The 21,196-nt window shown below is 39.8% G+C and overlaps 1 protein-coding gene across 3 annotated transcripts in view; it reads right to left on the reverse strand.

Moving 5' to 3' along the window:
• LOC100646606 (ras-related and estrogen-regulated growth inhibitor) overlaps positions 1 to 21,196 on the reverse strand; it is an 85,697-nt gene that overhangs the window by 7,193 nt on the left and 57,308 nt on the right. For all 3 annotated transcript variants that reach the window (XM_020866797.2, XM_003401380.4, XM_020866796.2), the window contains one exon: positions 15,603 to 15,784. In XM_020866797.2, coding sequence (XP_020722456.1) covers positions 15,603 to 15,784 — 182 coding nt within the window. The remainder of the gene's footprint in view (positions 1 to 15,602; positions 15,785 to 21,196) is intronic.

A 21,196-nucleotide genomic window follows, 5' to 3' on the forward strand; every position in this document is an offset into this window, starting at 1 on the left:
CGGGAAAGACTGCGATACTTTGTATATATTGGATCTTCAACGACACATGCATAAATCGACGATTCTTCATGTACGAACAAACTCGGACGTATCTTGTTCTTCTAGGCATCTACTCAGCTTCGCGGAAGATTTACCAGGTGTTGGAAAATTAGTTTCACTACGACTACGCGTAATCGGTAGAATCAGTAAAACGGAATATCTTATCGAGAGAGAAATTGAACTCGGCACACGAAATAAACCGAGATCGTAACGATAACTCGAATAAACGTATCCTCGTTTGGTGGCTTCCACAAAGTTCGACTCTAAGTTTAACTGAGTAAATTTCTGTTCACGTTTGGTCGTGTTGTACCTTGTACATCCCGTATCCGGATAAGAATAAAACACTGCAGAGTAGTTTTATAGTTACGAGGCTCAGTGTGCGTCCAATGTAAAAGAAAGACGTTCTCCAAAAAAAAGAGGACCCTCGCGAGTGTCTAACAGAGCCCATCACCATCCATTAACAAAAATTCAACCACACAGCGCGGAGCCCCTTACAATCCTCTGGAAGCCTCGCAACGCTGTACATTCCCAATCAAAAGCCACCTTGCTCGCCATCATCATCGTCTACCATTCGGAACGATCCACTTTTTCTCTTCCATCGCGAATCCCCAGCGGGATGAGTTCCTCGAAAGAGAGATAGACAGATAGATAGACAGAGTGAGAAGAAGAAGAAGGGGTTAGGACCTCGATCCTCCGTCGTATTTTAACGTTGCTCGACCATGGAAGGCCCGCGATATTTATGGAGGCAATTAAATTCGCGGGAACACGTGATACTCTCGGAGCGTCGAACAGGAAGAAAGAGGGAGAAAAGAAATCGAGGGAAAGAGAAAGAGGCGGTGGCGCGTGGGAGGGTCGTGCACACGTCTAATGCATGCACACGCGAGAGAGCAGGCCCCCACGTTCACGGCCGTTAATCTGTCCCCTTTTATTTTATACGAGGCGATCCGTTGCTTTACGAGGAACGGTGTTAGATTCGAGAGCCTGTCTATGTGTCGTTCCCGCGCTCTCTCGCCGCCGGATCTCAGCTCATTCCCCTGGCTTCCTCTTCTTTTTTCGAGGAAGAGCAACGCGCTGGCAATATCGGATATTTTAGCTGGAAAAGGCGCGATTAGATCGAATAAAGGGACACGCGGCTAACGTACGAGAAAGCGAACGACTAAGCGGTTCTCGGTTTAGTCTAAACATGGAATTTCTATGGGAAACGATAGATGGCGGTTTATAATATTCGAGGCGCGTGGAAGCCGCGCTGATCGGGTTGGCAAATTGGAAAGTACGGAAAAGCGACGATTAGGCTGCGCACTTTTACGCGGCAATTTTAAATTGCAAAAATGCACAAAGTACACGCGGTGCGTACGGGAATATGGAAAATGTGGGAAGTACAGTACTCGGTATAATATTCGGTGGATGGAATAAATTTCTACTTAGTTTCTCTAATTACGTACATCGCCTTTTAAATTTACCTTAGGACGTACGTACCTGTTTCATCTTCTTGCGATAGATTGGCGACAAATAACTATGAAAGCGAATCTTGAGAATCGAATATCAATCGAGTACTCACGTAACGAAATAAAGAAATTAATAAAGTTTACATATAGATAGAGTCTTCCGGAAACTGTTCATTTCAATAGCCAGCTATATGATTAATATGTAATCATAAAACTCTAAGTTAATTCACAACAAGAAAAAGGCAGAGAAAATATTTTAATTGGAGAACAGATAATCAGAAGTTGTTGTCTTGAGACGCTAAAGGTACACGCGAACGTTCCTTACAACCATCTTATATACAAGGTGTTTAAAAAACACGTGAAACGGCTTTAGAGTTTGATGTTTCCACGGAAATTTCTTTCTGAATATCAACGGTTCAGCAACATCGGTGGGCCACTAGCGTAAACTAAACCCATCGCATCCATCAAACGTTTTACTTGCGAATATTTCGTGAAATCGCGATTGTGAGGCTCGACTCGTTGGACGTAACTATAGGAATGATGACTGGGCCAGGGGAGAGGCTCGACATTTCGCTGGCTGGCGAAACAACGTCGCGACCTTTAGACAGCCGCGATGAACAAGAACCGTGGCGCGACGACCGGATTACACCGAGATCCGAACAAATTGCCGGAGATTCCTCGCGCTGACTCGACGACTGGAAACTTGCATGATCCGACGATTAACCGGCGCTCGAAAGCACGCTAAGGGGATTTTCCCTGGCTCTCGCCTCGACAAGCCAGAGGAGATACACAGTCTTTATGGAGATAGCCTGGAGTGCAGAATGACTGAGATAGTGGGTGAAGAAAGGGAAGAATTATGATAGTAGTAGGTGGAGAAGTGGGGACAAAGGTTAATTGGTAGTCAGACGCTATCAATTCCTTAGAATAGGCGATGGATGTTCGAGCGTCAATTTCGAAAGATTTCTATATTGCGAGAATTCGATGCTCGAAACACTTGGAACCCTTGATAAGTGTCAAACCTTTGGTTTTCATAGTTTCGATAAGTCTTGGAAAGGAGAGAGTTGTTTAGCAACTGGGCAGGTAGTACGAGACAAAGACGAATTTGTAGCCAGACATTAGGAATTCTCAGGGACTGGCAGATAACGAGCGGTTGGCTGTTGGTCGATTTCGTAAGTTCCCGATACTGTGAAAATTTGATTCTTAAAGCTTTGCCTTTTTATACGCTGATAGGCGACGAATCTGTAAGCTTTTAAAATTTCGATAAGCCCCGGAGGTCTTTTAGAAGCTTTGTAAATCTCGAGAGACTCGATGGCTACCACTGAACGTCTGTCTTATATAAAACGCTATACGTTGTAGATTATGAGATATTCTGTATATAACAAATTGAAGGTAACACAGTTTTAATTTCTTTCGATTCCTAGCAAATAATCACCATCGACGCTCGTACTAAATCCAACATTTCTACTTACGGAATATTCTTAAACATCTTCGAATCTATTTGATTGTCCCAAAAGTTCCTTTCGTTTTATAAGGATGAATAAAATTTCTTGTTTTATATTCCGATAGAACAAAATGGATCATAGGTAATTCGATAAAATAATAGGAAACAGAAACTGTCGTGCATCTATTATTTCCTTGTAAAACGAAAGAATCTTTTGGGACAGCCTGATATATCGACTCGCTGCGAGACTTCAGAAACCGTGACCACGATTTGAAAACCCTCAAAGGCCGGTATCAAAACATTGTTCACCTACATATCTCGCAGCTCGACTTGTTCCTCCATTTGCGCGAGACACGTGCTTTCTACTTGGCGCCAGCACCGTCGAACGCGCCGCATTTCCAACGCGAACCAAAGCCATTCAAAAAAGAACATCGTGAAAATAATTCAGAAGGTAACAGACGAAAAGAAACGTATCATTGGTCTGTACGAACCGGATGACGAATGGACGACAAAACAAACGAAAAAGTAATTCCACGTGCATAGCTATCAACGTTACGGTGCCATATTTTAACAGCTAATCTAATTAGTTGCTCTTTAAGCGCAATTTTTCCAGTAACAAACCGAGCATACATAAATCGAAGGCTTATTGTTGGAGAATAACGTTACGTGGTATCACGGTTTATTCAACGCAGCGAGATCTGGTACGAGTCCTAGCCTAGAGTATAATAACCATACAGTACGTTTGTCACCGTTAGGCCACATAAACTATACGCTCTCAAAGGCCCTCGCATTTCTCAATGCGTTTACAACCGAGAAAGTTGGACTTAGATTCCGCGACGCACTCTATATTAACCACTTGTAGAGACTCCTGACTTATTTAACCACGTATAAATATATTGTGCATTCTACAGTGTCCACATAACGTATACTTTTCTCCTTTATAATCTCACATGTATTTCATTTTTCAAATCGCAATAAAATCACGACCTCTATCTTTCCAATTTGAAATGTATCGCGCTACTTTTATTAGTTAGTGTCAGCTTACTACGATAGTAAAACGTTAATCTCGATTTAGAATACGCTACATCGTTTCTCCTCTACACATTTCAAGTCTACTATCTACTACTAGTATATTTATTTACTACAACGTTACTCCGTTTATTCATTTGCCGATCTACGCGTTAATTTCCATTAACGTACCAGTGTCTTTGCAACACGTCAAATATCCTCCGCTATTCAAACGCACGATGCTAATGACTTTTGCTGCAAACCTTTCAATTTCTTACTATTACTACACTGCAATTTATCTATTTGTTTATCATAGCTATTCTTGCTTACCATTCAATTAATCCACCAAATTATTCGTCAATTAACACATCAACTCTCTTCCACATCCTATGCATATCTTTGCAAGACACCGTGTATACCGTGATTGCCAAACCCTGACCAACATCTGCCAAAAATATCCCACGTCGATTTCCATATCCCCCAGCGTCCTCCATCTCCTGATACATGTACAGCCAACGTCCAAGCTATCCAGTGGAACGAGGAAGAGACGTGTCGTTCGTTTTTCGATCCGCTCGAAACGCGGCTTTCCAGGTTGGTCGCGGTTTTCAGCCGGCGAACCAGTTTGTCAGCCGAGCGGCGAGCGTGGCTTCGAGGGATTCGCCAGCTGATATTTCGCGATAAGTTTATCGATGGACGATATTCGCGGCCGGACGCCGCCTCGGATGTATCTAAAGCGGCGATAACTCGTTCGCCGGGAGAGTGGTTTCACCAGCCCCGCGGCCAACCCAGTCTTCCTTCTAATCTTTATGAACTCCATTAAGACGGCCGTGCCGGCTACCGGTCGCAACGACGCGGCTGCCTCTCACGGCTTCTACCATCCGACCATCAGAGGACTCTTTCTCGCGATTCCGCCCATCATCTGCTTGAAAAATCGGCCGTTTGTCCTGCCGTAAATTTAATCAGTTGCCGCAGGAATGATGGCCGTCTTTGCGATATATTATGAATCGTATTTAAACGATAATGTTACTAGACGCTAAAAAGTATATAATTGCGCGCTTGTGTCTCCTTCTAGGCATTTTCTTTTTCTTCTTGCGTTCGTTTAATCCTCCACCTTGCAATTTCGACTGGCACTCGCGGTGAGGATTCAGGTTAAATATAACAGAGGCAGTGCTTGTGTACTTGTTTCGCTCGAATCGTAATTTTACTATTGTCAGACTGGTTGGCTGAATATATCAAGGATGAAAATCGCAGGAAAAACATGACTTTGTCGATTTTTTTCATTTAGTGTCACTTGATGACCAAAGAGGAATACTTTATTGTAAAATAGTTAAAAATATAAAGAACATGTTGGGTCTAGCAAACGGTACGTGTAATTGTCAAAACAAATAATATTTGAACGTTTTGGAATAGTGTTCTTGTGCTTCCAATTCATTTCCTCGTTTGATAATTAATAATCATAAAAGATTTCTGATAAATTCGTCCGGAACGTTAGACCAAAATTAATATTGATATTGATATCTATGGTAATGTAGATGTGCGTAGCTTCTGTAACAGTTCTATCTACGAAGTTGCAATTTACTAGGCTAATTGTAGGTAAAATGCGTCTAATTATCAGGAAACTGATATTGGTATAATTACGTAAAAGTTGCATTTGTTGGCTATCCGTGATAACATTCTACTTTAATTTAAGTAACGCGCTCTAAATATACTAATTGCAAGTACTAACCGCAATTTCTTCAAAAATGCCCTAATAGTTACATCTTATCGCTTAATTCCCTTTTACACTACAAAAATTCAATACAGAGTTAATATTCTTTGCTCTCCTCTTTCTTTCAATTATTGAATTGCAATAATTCCAATAATCGATATTATTCCATATTATATTATTTTCTTAACACATCACAGCTAAGAAAAATTCTTATATTATCTGTATGGAAATTCCTTGCCACGATATCTTTGGTGTTTCGATGGTGATTCGAATCGTTGCCCGATACGCGTCGTGAGAAACAGTTTCAGGAAGTTGGCAGATCCTGCAACCTTCCACCTTTTCCTAGGCTCAACGAGGTACGTCATCAATCAGCAAGAATTATCTTTCGTCACTGTACAACCTTTTGTCTGCGGTTAATCCGCTAGCTAGATTAACGTCGGGATCACGAGGAATGCCGTTTCATATTCGTCTACTGCGTTTTTATCGCATCAAATATCGCTTAGACTTGGGCAAATTTGTCCCTGAGTTATAGTATAACTCGCGTGGGACTATTTAGCAGATTCCTTCGTTCACGATTTTCTCGATACGTGCCGTTTTTCCTGTCAATTTGCAAAAGAAACTTGTTTCCAAAAGTAAAGCATTAATAATAACAAAATTAACACTGACGATATAAGAGTACCAGAAACGTGGAATGTTTATTAAATTTCCTAGCTCGTTAATAATAACGAGACTGATGTTTAGATATATCAGAGAATAAATGTGCGATATTTATTCAATTTGTCCATTGATATAACTCGTCCCATATTTGATTCGAATCGAACGTATCGCTTTTATAAAAATGAACGACGATATTAATAATAACGAAGGAAAGAAGAACATCGATCGCAGAAATGTATTTCCTTCGTCGTCAATTCTTCTTATCTGTCACGAAAGATTTTGGTCATCTCTTGCACTGATCTCGGTACTTTCAAACACGTATCTTTTGTCTTACGTATCGATTCAGACAACTGTGATTGAGGAATTCACTTGCGTCGTATCGTAGGAACGATAGCAATAGAAAATGAGATTTAAGTGAGATAGGAAACTCGATAAGACACCGATCGATATAAGAAGACAAGTGCAGCGATAACATCTCCTATCATTGTACATCTCATAAATTCCAAAAGATTCTATAAATTCCCTTTTGGATTTGTAACAATTAAATTACGAAATATTTAAAATCCACTCCTTTACTTACCAATGGTAAGAATGGTACTTTTTAATACCTTTTAACGATTACCAACAACTACGTGTAAAAATATTTCTCGATAAAAGTTCTTCCAAAAGTGGAGCATCTCCGCGAATTACTTTTCAATTAGCAAAAGCTATTTCCCAAAGTATCTCTTCACAAGCGTCGTTACAAAAATTGATAGTCATATTGCTCTTACGTAATTTCTTAAGAAGCGTTCATTTTTCCGAAACAATCATGGCCAGAAATTATTAAGAAGAAAGAAATTTTCCGATTAAGATTTAAAAAAATAGCCTAAATCTTCGAGAATTGACGAAGAAACATGGAAAGATCGTGACGATGATACTGATCGTGACTGTTAGATAATCCATCGGACGCTGGCCGGTATGCAGAGAGGTTTGTAAATGAATACAGGAACGCGAGCGACGAGTAAAAAAGTGGGAAACGTGTCTTCGCTAACGACGATCCGCATTCCTACGGGGATCGCCCAGGAAATTCCTGTTCCAGGGCTGTAGCCTATAAGGGATATCGATATCCGGTTCACCTACGTGTCACTGGCTTTTCTGCCTGAGGATGAAGCGAAAGCATTCGTGTCAAATTCAATTTCACGCGGAACTGCATCTTCGTTGCCTTACGTCCCCATCGAAACGATCTTAAAACGTGCGAATCAGATCGTTTTAATTTCCCTTGGTGCTGTAAAAATGTAGATTTATCGTCAGATATGGGGAGCCATGGTACAGATAAAAAGCCAGAATTTGTCTGGAGTATGAAAGCTTAATTAACTTGGTTCCGCTGTATTTTAACAATTTAATTACTCCACGTCGTTATTGGTATGTTATCAATTATCGTATGGCGGATTTTTATGCGAATTTATAAATTTTATAGACACAACTAAGGAAGTACAACTTAAACAGAGATTCGTTCTACGTGTCAACAATTATAGCACTCTGCTTTTCTATATTTTACGTATTTTCATATACCGTATGCATTTTGTAGATTTTCGTAATTTCAAGTTTCGCATAAATGCAAAGAAATATATTGCAAATTTCAAATAAAAAAAAGCTTGATATCGCAAATAAAAATGGAGATTTCTTGGGGAAATTTCATACCGTGTTTAGTAGTGGAAGAGACATTTCTGCGTCAAAGAATAAAAAATTAAATTTAGTAAAAAAGAAATGCAATTATTCAGCCATTAGTAATTAACTCGATTGCTAAATAAACTTACATCAGGTTGCAGCAATTCAGTAAAGTACCGTGCAAGCATCGAAATTCCCGGTAATGTCCCAATCGCTTTAGAAATTTTCATTCAAGATACTCGAAACGAGAATTCTCTTGGCACGGTGATTTTCCACTCAAGAGCAATCAAAGACCGTTCAACGGTCCATCAATCACGAACACGATTATTTTTAAGGGAAGCATCGGTAAACTGGAAATGGAAGGTTATCGCAAGTTACGACGATAAAGACTACCGTTTGCCAGCTTTCTCCCGGCCCGACACAAAACACGCGAAGCTGTGATTCACTCTTGAGTACCTTCAGACACTGACTACTCAAAAGATGCGAAAAATCGCCGAGGATTTGCATATGAAACGAGCTCGAAAGGCTGGGATTGTTCAAAAAGTTTCTAAATAGTCAATTCAGTCGGACGTACAGTTCGAATGACGAATGAAGCCGAGACGAAAAGTAATTGAGTTTCCCTCCTTCGTACGATGTTGCCAACCACGAAAGCGAAATTATGTATCTTTCCCCGTTAGATTTTTCATCGATTTCCACGTTAAGAGATCTTCTGACGCGATTAGCTAATATTTTTGACAAACTTGTCAGACGTTGCATTCGTCGTTCGTTTCGAAAATTTCTTTCAAGATTTTGAAATATTTCTTGGTAAAAGAAAAAATATTGAGAAGTATTGGTAAGTATGTTACTCTTTATTTATTATAGCATTTTACGAAATATTTTTATAATTTTTAAATAGATTCCATATCTCTGTACGCTTTTATAGAACGTAGAATATTAGGATATTTTGTGAAATATATATATTCGATATATTTGGTAGAATATTTTCTAAGAATATGAGATATTTTACAGATAAAGAAAAATCTCGGAAACTCATAATTAGACGGCGGGTATTTATGCAAATTCATATTTCTATAAAGGCAAAGAAAAGAATGTAATCTAAGCAGAAGTTTGTTTTTATCTAGCTCAAGTATCATAATAGCTGCTGAACCTTGCACATTTCATATATTTCTGCGTGTTACGCGCATTCTATGCATTGTTTTCTCTCTTAAATTTCCCACAAAAGCATAAAAATTCGTAAGCTACTCATCAGAAAATCCACTAGACAAATACCAAGATCGTGTAACCATTCTCTGTACATTTATCTCGTTTCTGACAAAAATTACAATTATTCTCCCACTTTCCCCAACTGTCAATTTGTTACGTGCACAAGACCTCCCTCCCTCCCACCTACTCTCACTCTCTCTTCTTCACACGTTCGAATCACAATATATAAAACACCAATCGCATTTTTCAGTATATCACGAATAAAAATAAATTATTATATATAATAGAATGTTTCCTCGTAATAAATAATCACACATACAAAAGCCTAACTAATCTACTTACACCCTTTTCAATAAGCAGATATATACCATATGTTTGCTATGTAGCTCAGCTTATCGAATCGAAACTCATTTCCATTAACTATCTCTAGTTATTATTCAGAAGCCAGTGCTCGTTTTGACAAGGTTAATAAGCAGCTGTTCGTAGGCCAATCTTTATCACAAACTTTCAGGGGATATGGGAAAAATTGGCGACTGGTTCGATTTCCTAGCTTTCTCCCGTCCGAATCACGCAACGCTCGATGATGCACTTTAAGTTCGTATTAATACGAGGATTGCGTAAAATGCACAACGTCGCGAGTCGGTTCAAAATGTTAACCACACCTTCGTTTCGCGTTTTGTACGAACAGAGAAAATCGGTTCGGGAGATTGCTCTCCGTTATCAACGCTCGGAGAAATCCACGGAAGATGAAGGATCTTGCTTCGCGATTTAGAATTAAACGTAAGTACAGGCGGCACCACCGGTCAATCGGAAATCTTTATACGCTCTAGAAGGAAAAGAAAATTTGTGTGAAAATTCATATCTACGAATATAATTGAAAAAACGAAACCTTGGTAGAAAAGTGTTTCACCTACAAAGAGTTATAGAAAGCACTACGTTTCGAATATTTGATATATTTTTCGTACGTGCATTGTGCGCGATTCTGCGCTTTCAAATTTCCTATAAACGCGTAAAAATCCGCAGTCTAGTTGTTCAGAAGAAATCTTCTGACTCGACTCATTTATGATATCGCTATCCATCAGCGTCAATTAACTTCTATGAAACTACATAGTACGCTATTAATTACTATCGCAAAGCCAGAAACTTTCAGTCCCACTTATCTGTTACAAGAAATCCTTCCAATATCTCGAAAACGTAAACTTGAATCGCCACTGAGAAGGGGAGCACTTTTAGCCTCGATAGGACAAGTATAAAAGCAACTTGGGAACATTGCGCGAGATATGAATACGAACAAGATTCTGATATATAATAAGAAAAGAGCATTTTCATATACTTAATATTATACGTAACGATAACAGTTGATATATTAAATATGACGACAATAATTGGTATATTAACAATAACAATTGATATATTAAATATAACAATAGAATTTTCGCTAAAATGATCTGCCCAGCGAGTGTACTAAAACACCGATGGAAGCCACTGCAAGCAACGAGAAATGATAGAGAGTTGTTGAAGCAGCAATGGAAAAGTGGTACGAAGTGGCAGAGACAATAAGCTCAATAATTTTATAAAAAGAAAAAAAAGAGGAAAGCTGATAACCTCCATTTAGCATCGTCCGTAGAACAACGTTCGACGGACAGACACGGCCTGAATCGATCTAGAGATGCGTCGACCAGGATAGCCAGTAGACAGAGGCGTATCCAAGTCGGCCAGTGTTGGATGACTCGCGCTCGCTCGCTCGCGTAAACAGATCGCTGTCGGAGCGAAGATCGCGTGAACGGTTTCTAGATGAGCGAGCAGTCGCGACCACTACCGGGTGTCGTGCTCGAAACGGTCTCTGGTGTCGGAGTGCGGTCGGTGTGGCGCCTCGTTTCGCGTTTCACGCCACCAGGCACCGATCCAAGACACGCGGCGAGGCGGCGCGCGGTCGAGAGACACCGCGTGTGGATCACGAGAGAGCTTCGGATGAGAGAGTAGGTGACAGGAAAAAAACAGGGACGCGAAGCGGTAGCTGGCGAATCGCGTGCGCCAAGCGAAATCTCGTCTCGTCTAGGAAACGTTTCGCGAAGATCCTGTTACCGGATCGCGGAGCGCACACGCGCGAGCAACCGTCTACGCACGCGTGTACGCGAGTACTACGCGGGCTCCATGTATCGGGAAAGTGAACTGCTCGAGATTAATAGGACGAACAGGTACGTTATCGCTCATAAGCAGCCACGGACACTTTGATCGACTCGTGGTAACGTTACGTGGATTTGATAGAACCATAGAAATTAACGATGTGGTAATAATTAGAAGCAACGCTTATTAACTTTCTTATAATCATCATATTACGCAATTATCGTAGGCGTTATCTATAATTATACGGCAAGGTACGATTGTCTGTATCTACTTAACAGTAGACTTACATCGCGGAGTATGATCGTCTGTATCTACTTAAGATATGTTCTATCTGTAAGATACGTTTCTCAGATAAAAATTCTCGAATTGAATTAACATAGTGAATCAAGTATTCTTTATTAGATAGAATAATAAACAGTGACTCATCGTTGTTATCAGACTGGGTCGTCTAACGAATATGAATCTGAGAAAGAAACGATTGCGATATTCTGGTAAAGTAACAATCTTGCTAACAGAACAAACTGTTGAGGTTATTAGATGTATAAAGAGAGAGAACGCGTGGATAAAGTGTAAGGTACAAAATATATATATATTTAATTTAATAGAGAAGTGCAATAATAAGTAGGAATACAATTTGAGCTGGTCCAGATCCGCACGCTAGCAGTGTTACCTTATAACCGAAAACCCCGAAGCCAACGTCGCCTGTCTATTGTTTATGGTCTGTCTTCGTGCTAGTCTTTTGTCTATATGCTGTCGATGGCTTCAGCGCTTGAGAAAACTAAAAAGACCAGATGTAGAGTTTTCGTAGAAGTGGTGGCCACTTCAACACAAACGATCGATAATAATAATATGTACGAAGCTACAATAATCTGCTACATCTGACTCGTTATTATACTCAAAGATAAAGAAGAAACAGCAATTTCAGACTCATTAAGTTTTTAAAGACCTCTCAGTGTAATTTGTCACCTGGATCGCAAACTAGGACTCTTGAGCACTGTGTCGCTACACGTAATCCGCTATGATCCATACCGTTAGGTATTCCATGCAACGTTCGAGTGTCTATAGGTAGGAACAAGGGGGAAAAATTAAATTGAAAGTTTCCTTTCAGCTGCAATTTCTTTGTACGCGACTAATTTGGCTTGTCAAATTTCTTCATGGGGATATGCGTGTTGATCGAAGAATCGAAAAAGGTTAGTACAGTTTTTCGCCTACATTAAGAACTGGAGCTCTCGAGTAACCGATTGGTAAACGTATTACTATCATCAATACCGTTAGGTATTTCGTGTAACATTTAAGTGTTCGCGATGAATAGGGCCCAAAGGAAAAATCAGAGCTCGAAACTTTCGCTACGAGATAAATGTGCCAATTCTTTGACATCCTTGCACGATATTTAACGAACAGGAATCTTCGTTCCTTCTATAGAAAAAAATTGAAAATGAATAGAAATAGTTGAAAATGTAAAATATAGACACGACGCTGTTATACATCGTTTATATCAAGTACGAAAAAAATTGTATTCTATCAGAACTTTGAGATCAATTCAAAATATCATCTTGGACTATTTAGTTATAGAACCGTAATTGTTGTTTACAAAGACGGTTAATTACAAGTTGTCCCATGAAATGATCAATCGTTGGAAAATAGATCGTGCCAAATTCTCGACATTCTGATCTAATTTTACATCTGTCCAGCTTAAACAATGAGTCAAGCAATTAAAAAAAGAATACTGTTTTAGGTTCTTTTTTTATTTTTAGAGCCAACGAATACTTTTGTACGCTCGATGAAGACGCCAACTCTGACGATTCACGGAACTCGTCTTTAACTCGTCATACAAAATCTAATCAAAGTAGCTAATCAAAACCGTAGTTCAATCGGCAACAGACACGCCCGTCGCTTTCTTCCAAATAAAACACCACTATCGTTCTTTCTCTTAATCAATCAGGCTTGTATAGATTATTCGGAACAAAGTCCCAAGTGTGATAAGTATGAATAATTATATTGGGTATTCTAAACATTAAGAATGACTTAATTCTCTATAACCAGAATTACATGAATCATCTTGTTAACAGGAAAATATTACTGTCGCGATTGATTGGCGCAAAATGAAGTTTATAAAACGTCGATACGAGCTTATATATAACCTTCAATGTTAGATTAAATAAAGAAAATGAAATTAGATGAATAAGGAGTCAGGTCTAAGTCTAAGGATTTAGCGCGTTCTCTGGGTCATCTTCGAGTTAACAGCGTAAATGTCGTTAAAAAATTTCTTAACTTTAAAAAAGCAACTTATCCGTTTCAATTTCGAGATATAAAGATTTCTTTTCTTTTTAATATTACTTTTAATATTCTTTTCGCTTATCGATGCAAGAATAAGATCAGGATATAAGAATTGGAAGACCGCAACAGGGTTAGATGATCAAAATAACAGAAGGAGCAAATCTTGCTTCTTACTCTGTTTAGAAGAATCAAACTTTTGCACGAAGCTGTACGAGCATAAGTACATATTTATACACGCAAGACAGCGTGAAATCGCCAGGGGCGTGATCGTGAAGTCAGCGAGTATTCGGCGACCGACAGTTGGCCAATGATATCGCGATTCTTTCCGTACCATGGACAAGGACCAGCAATTAGATGACAATCAAACCAGGGGAAAAGTGTGTCGAAGACTCGGGGGCCGCGCGAGAAACGGGTCAGACCACTGCACCGTCCACCGTGTTTATTATGTTTAACGGTTTTGTAACGAGGCGATTGACGCGGGCCGGAGCGCGTCGAGAATCGCTCGATCCGATTAGTCGACGCGATTTCGATCGGCCACGTCGATCGCCACTTCCAAGCTTTTCCTTTGTATCGTCGGTGCTAGTCGCGTGGAAAATTCGAATGGCCGTGACTTCCATTCGATCGTTGGATCCCTGTTTTCTTTATGAGTGGTTCCAGCGTAACGGATCTACTCCTTCTTTTCTTGTTTCTTCTTCACCGTAGGATTCATTCAGTTTAAAAAATATTAACTTTTCAACCATGGAAAATCCTGTAACGTAATCTGCATAATGTATTTGGGACTCGAACTAGAAGATGACAGGTTCTCTGATATTTATGTTTCCTGATAGAAATTTTTTGATAGAAAAGATCGACGCATTGAAGTGGTCGAGATGATTCGTTCTGTTAATAAAATTATGCTAATTCTCTAAACTCTCAGACTTGGTATTTATAGTTACTGATAATTTTTGGACATGAAAGAGCAGGATATTTTTGTTTGAAGTTGTTGCGTCAATAAAATTATGTCGAGCAACTTTCTAAACCTTTACACTTGGTATTTATATTCTCTGATCATTTTTGGTTTCTGATTCTAGAAGATTATAGGTTCTTTGGTATTTATGTTTCCTGATAATTTTTTGATACAAAAGACCGAGACACTAAAGTTGTCCAGGTGATTCGGTTTGTTAATAAAACCATGTCGGGCAATCCTCTGAACTCTTAGACTTGGTATTTATATTTCCTGATAATTTTTGGATATAAAAGACGAGAATATTTTTGTTTTAAGCTGTTAAGTTAATAAAATTATGTCGAGCAACTTTCTAAACTTTTACGCTTGATACTTCGACTTGGATCTCGTTTGGACCTGCACTTTATTTTAGACTCGGATTTTCTGATAATTTTTTGGATTTTAATTCTACAAGATTATAGGTTCTTTGATATTTATGTTTCCTGGTAGCTTTTTCATACAAAAACGAGAGACATTGAACTGGTCGAGGTGACTCGTTCAGTTAATAACATTATATCAAGCAACTTTCCAAACTTTTAGACTCGATATTTATGTTTCCCGATAACTTTTTGATACAAAAGACCAAAATATTCTTGTTTGAAACAGTTATGTTAATAAAATTATGTAGAATTATCGTGGACTTGATATTTGTGTTTTCTGATAACTTTCTGACACAGAAACCTTACTAAATCATTTACGTTTGTAGTGGTAATAAGATTACGTCGATCGGTTCTCTAAACTCAAAATCTCTTTTATAGTTCTCTGCTATAGCGCTAACGGGACTTAGTATTCTGTATAAAGCAGCAGTATATGTAGCAACGCAGCCTGATATTTTCACATCGATCTAATATCGTGTAACTCGGTTAGATATTTCGATATTCACGACGATTAATACAACTTTATACCGAAAATTTTGTGGGAGTTTAATAACTTTCCTTCGGTTAGAATCGTCGAGATATGATCGTTTATGCGACCATGTTTCCGCGCTAGAATACCGAATTAATCTCCGCAGCGGCTGTGACCTTTAATTCGCTAATCTTAACGCGTATAGTTGGATCTAACACTCACCGAGCATGATCCAGATCTCTCTTGTTGCCGAGCAACAGAGCAGTGAAGTAGGATGGTAGACGTAAGTCAGCCAGTTGCTTCAGCAATCCGCGAGCTTCCTGAAAACTTCGTTTGCACGTCACGCTGTAAACGACCACGAAAGCCTCGCCCCATCGTATGTGAGAGTAAAGACAACCGTTTTCCTGAAAAAAAGACAAACGAAAGAAAAAAGATTAGTACGACTATCGAATAGGAAGCGAGATAAAAAGCAAAATTAAATAGCGATCGAACAAACAATGACAAAGTTGCTATTAAATGGCACAGAATGTAAATGAAACGTACCAAGTAGAAAAAATGAATCTGTTTCGATCGATTAAAGATCGTTCTACAGAAACTGAAATTCGCATAAACTCGTCTCTGTCGCGCTATTCTACTCGATATGAAAAATATCCAAGGGACTGAAAATCGTAACTAAAAGAAGGAATCTGGCGTTAAATTCTGCTCAACTTCTCGAACTTGATCGAACCATTCCACTGGACATAACGTAACACTTAGAAATTTTAGAAAGTTGGGGAAAAAATGGCGGGATAATCGTGGCAACTTTTCTCTTACGTAAGCCACAGACGAAACTGGGTCCATGTAACTTCCAGTTTTCCTCCCGTGGAATAACTTTAAAAACAAACAGAGAGAGAGAGAGAGAGAGAGAGATAGAGAGAGAAAAAAGAAAAGAAAATTTCAATTTCACTTTCGACCCAAACATTATCTTATCCCTTCGGGAAAAGAGCTGAATTTCATTGAACCACCGTAAACGAAAAACGAAACACACGACGAGAAATAATTTTCTTCTCATTTCTACCAGTTCGAATTTTTGCATGAACGGCGCCGCTTAATTAACACGTTAATCAACATTCCTGAACGAGCGGCTGGAAAGTCCCGATCTAGATCTCGGATGGTCGCGCACGCGCGCCGTTTCACTTTGCTCTAACCCCACGTATACACACGTGGAGAAGAGAATTATAATCGAGCCCGAGGCTAGCCGGCGATTCGGCGGCGATTAAACGCCAGCAAATTGCCCGGTCGCGCGATAATTGAAATAGAAACGGCCTAAACCGGTACCCACCACGTGACCACGTTCTATTTTCGAGGCACGCTCGAGGCCTCACCTCTGACCTTCCGACCGATCGTCGATGCTCGAAACACTTCCGACCTGCTGCACCACGAGAAGAAGATCGTAGTCACTTCCTTTACGATTCTTTCAAACGTTTCGAGAATCGTGTCGTTTCGTGGAAACGAGCTTTCGCTTTATGTAGTACGCCAGTTAAAAATTCGTTTATGTTAGTCTACTTTGACTCGTAATCTTTGCGTTACTTCTTTAATCGAAACCAGCTAATGAGTTTGATTTGATTTTCTAACCAGATTCCTCGAATCTTTGCTCTAAATATTCCACGCGTTTGTACATCCTATTCTACAGAAAAATTGACAAAATCATTTCATCGAAGCTATTGTACGGTCCCTAGATCTTAATATTATTATTCTGTATCGAATTTCCAAAATCTTTTTCCTCGAAGAATCCTACGTAATCTAAACTATTCCTCGTCGTGCTTCTATTGTACAAATCACCCAAATCAAATCACTTAGCACCCCATGCTCCATCTCCCGCCATACGATCAAGCAAAGCAACGTCCAGCGCGCGATGCTTCGATTCTCTAAATTCCCCAAAATTCTTCCAAAATTGTTTAAACCGTTGCTAAAGCAATTAGAAACCTGCTACCTGATCACCACTTGTACCTCTACATCTCTAACCAGCTTCGTCTTACACAACGACTCGATCGATTTCCAATTGAAAGGAAGAGAATCATCGACAGAGAGAGAGAGAGAGAGAGAGAGAGACCCAATTCCGCGTTCTAATTGCTAATGCATCGATCACGACGAAAAGAGTCGCGGAGCCACGTATCCTGGTGGCGCACGGCAGCGAGAAGCGTTTCAGGTTTAACGACCCGCGGAAGCTGTCGATTCTCGTAGCCGTTCCAATGCTTTCCCATTGACCTGGCACTGACAGCCGGCCGGTAATTATTACCCGGGAACAGGATCGACGAGATCGTGATCATCGACGATCGGTGTGTATAGGAAGGAAGGGTCTAAGCGCATTAGTCTCGTGGGATCGACCAAGGTGATCGTCGTGGCCGTGAACCTTTTCCATCTGCTAAATCGCTAGGCCTGGCATCTGGTCACCATAATTGGCACGATCTCGAGGACGTCTGTCACAACGGAGGAAGAAGGATTTTTCGAAGGACGCGGAAACAAACACCTGGCAGGCCGCTGAAGAATACGATGTTCGCTTGGTTGATTGATATGGGAAACGGGATGGAAGTGCTGTTTCTGCTGATCCGAAAATGATAGTGATCGAGGCTGTGATGACTCTGTGGAGATGTCTTTTCAAGATTAGGATAGGTAGAGGATTTGGTTGAAGGCGCCAGTGTTGAAATCTGAAGGGAGAAGTTGGTAGTTTTGAGAGAGTGAAACGTCGCTGTTATATTTCGGTGTAAAATCTGGAAGTTTGGTTTGGATGGACGAATCTGTCGCAGCGAAATAGGATGTTTAGGAAATTGGGAAACTATTGAAAATATTTGAAATCTCTTTGGAAGATTAGGAAATCATTGTGAAATTGTGATGAAAATCGCTTACTGTGTGAACTAACGATCCTGAGAATTTGACTCTTCCAACCAAAGCTTCAGTTTATTAAAAGAAAGTAGAAACTTGGAGATGATCGACAGTTTTAAGAACGAGATTATGGGAAAGTCAGAGGCAGTTTAGAAATACCTTGTGACGTTGGCTAATGATTAAAAAATTCACTGTTTTAATAGTTTCCTACATGTCGTAACGTTATACGTACTTCAAAGCTATGGCACCTACCTCGAATGTAAATTTTGTACTTCTATAAATAACTCTCTTACTACCAAGAAAATGACTTTTAGACGTAGTCAATCTTCGAATTCTTGTTTTTCAAATATCTCAATCATACCTACCTGATGTTCGAAGAATTTTCTCACACCTACGACATTTCCTTAAGCACGTTCCTACAATGATATATTGAAGGACGTTTTGACATGGTCTATTCCATGATTTACTACCCACTTCCATCCTCCATTATCCGATGTCCATGTATGCTTTCTAACCCTTTACGGTCGAGGAGAACGTTGCATTTTCCTTCAGACGTCCCACTTTTTGCATGAGTCGCGTTTAACGTGTCAAAATTAATTGTATCGTTTATTTCGAAGACTTTTAATTACCGACAACGAACGTAATAATTTAATGATACAGGCTATAACATACTGAAATATGAAGAAAACACTGGGTATAATTTCTTAAATGGGATTTATAACTGCATTTATTCTGTAATATCCTCGATTCTACGTCTCAATAAATGTCATTGAAATTAGAAAATTACAACCTAGAGCAATATTTCTAAAACTCCATTTCTGTACTATTTCAAGCTTATCAATTTTAGTGATTAAAATAGATAATGAAATATTCCTTCCTAGAAACTGCATGTCTTTTCTACCTATAATATAACCTTAATTCAACTAACTTATTTTAATCTCATCCCTTATTGCTGTCTTTGTCCCTTTAAATTTCTCTATTAAAATGTATCGAGTCGAAAATTCAACGATCGTTCGTCAAGAAGACGCGTGTACACGTCGATAGCACTGACCCGTCCATTCAATTCAAATTTTTCGAACGTTCTCCAGAAGAAATCAAAATTCTTTCTGGACGAAATTCAAGGACGAAATTTCGCCAATGACGACCCAGTTTGCCCACACAGGGTTAAATCTCTCATACATATTTAACAATCGATGGTAATCGAAGCGTGGTTCAGGATAGCACGTCGAATTACGCAACGCAGGGACTCACGAGTCGTTCGTTGTGAAATCGTTTCGCATGGTGTTTGTCCATGTGGCAACGCGTATCGCTGCACTCGATAAACACTCGATATGATACACAACAATTCCAGGAACGGACATGCAATTAATTTTACTGACGAAACGATTCGTCGACGCCGCGACAGTAGGGACGATCGATTGGCCGGTTTCGTTGCTCGTTGTTTTGGAAATAGAGCGGATTTCGCAAGGATTTCGGGCGAGTTAACGGGAATGTTTTCGTTTGTTTCACCGACAATTTCGGAAGTTTTAAACATTTCGATTGGAATTCATATCGAAGAACGTAGCTAGCCAAATATTTGCTTTATTGTTGTGAATGAGATCGGTATAAATGTGCCGAAAATCGAACTCCCCTCCATGTAATATTTTGCGTTTCAAACATTGTTTCGAATAATATTTGGCAATTCGAGAAATAGCTTAAACCGACGCGAAATCTTGTGGATTTCACTCGTTGTGGATAGAGAAGATCGAGATGAAACGTGATTAACATATGTTGGAATTAACTGTTTCAGGAATGAATATATTCTTAGAATTGCGAGAAACATTTTCTGTACAAATTATAATTAATAACAGGACTGCATTTTTCCTGATATTTCCGAAAAGAATGTGCTTTAAGATCATGGAATCTAGTCATTGAATTATTTGGATTAAATATACTAAAAATAAATATCACGCACTGCTATACCGATAATGAACCAACAACGGACCTGATCTAACCACATTAATATAAATAATATTCCTACTAATATTTAAGAAAAACTATGACAAACGACAAAGTATTACAAAAACCTATCAACGTTTCAATTTACGCTATCTGTTATATCCTCTCGTAATCTCCTGCCAATATATTCAATTTCCCGACACGAGACTCGTTTAGCTTATCGCTCAATCCTCTGAAAAGACCATCACAGCCTCATACTGTTCGTGAAACACGGCTGCTATTCCTAACGACCCGCCAACAATTACCGAAACGGCGAAGCTTAACAAATCCCACGGCTTCGTAACGAGAAACACGGAAAGTCGTAAAAGGATCCCGTGGCTAAACGCGATCGGTGTCGGTTTTTAACTGCGTCGACCGTTAACAGGACACTCGGATAGAACGAAACGAGCGACAGACGACGGTTGTGTTGTCCATTTGAAATCGATTCAGGTGGGCGAGAGAACCGCGCGCGCTTTAACGCCCACGCGATCCCGCGGGATAAGCGACGATCGTCCAGGACAAGTTATGTCTCCGCTGCGTGTACCATCGCGTAGATAACGATCCGCAACTATTCGCGCGACCAGATACCGATATTGTCTGCTAATAACGCGGCCCTCGATTACAGCACTCCGCTTTGCGACCTCTCTGCGAGGGTCCTTCTCTCCGTAACAGTTCCGTAAACACGCTTCAATTCCGGTATCCTGTGGCGAGTCGCCTTTTTGCGCGCAGGTTCAAAATGCAAAGTATATTGCAACGTTTGTGGACACGTTCTGCGAATGCACAGGGTGGTCCGTGACTGGGGTGGTAGAAGCGGGCGCGGTGGTGGTGATTCTACGTGAAAAAACAAGTGGAAAGTACGGGATACGATTTCTTCGTACGACGTTTCGTTCGTGAGGAAATCGAGTTTGAAAATTTATCGAGTGTACTTGAACTTGCCTTAGCGCAGAACACTTTGCGTATGAGCAAACGATCAGCAG

This window comes from Bombus terrestris, chromosome 15 (genome assembly GCF_910591885.1).
Source record: "Bombus terrestris chromosome 15, iyBomTerr1.2, whole genome shotgun sequence".
NCBI classification, from domain to species: domain Eukaryota; kingdom Metazoa; phylum Arthropoda; class Insecta; order Hymenoptera; family Apidae; genus Bombus; species Bombus terrestris.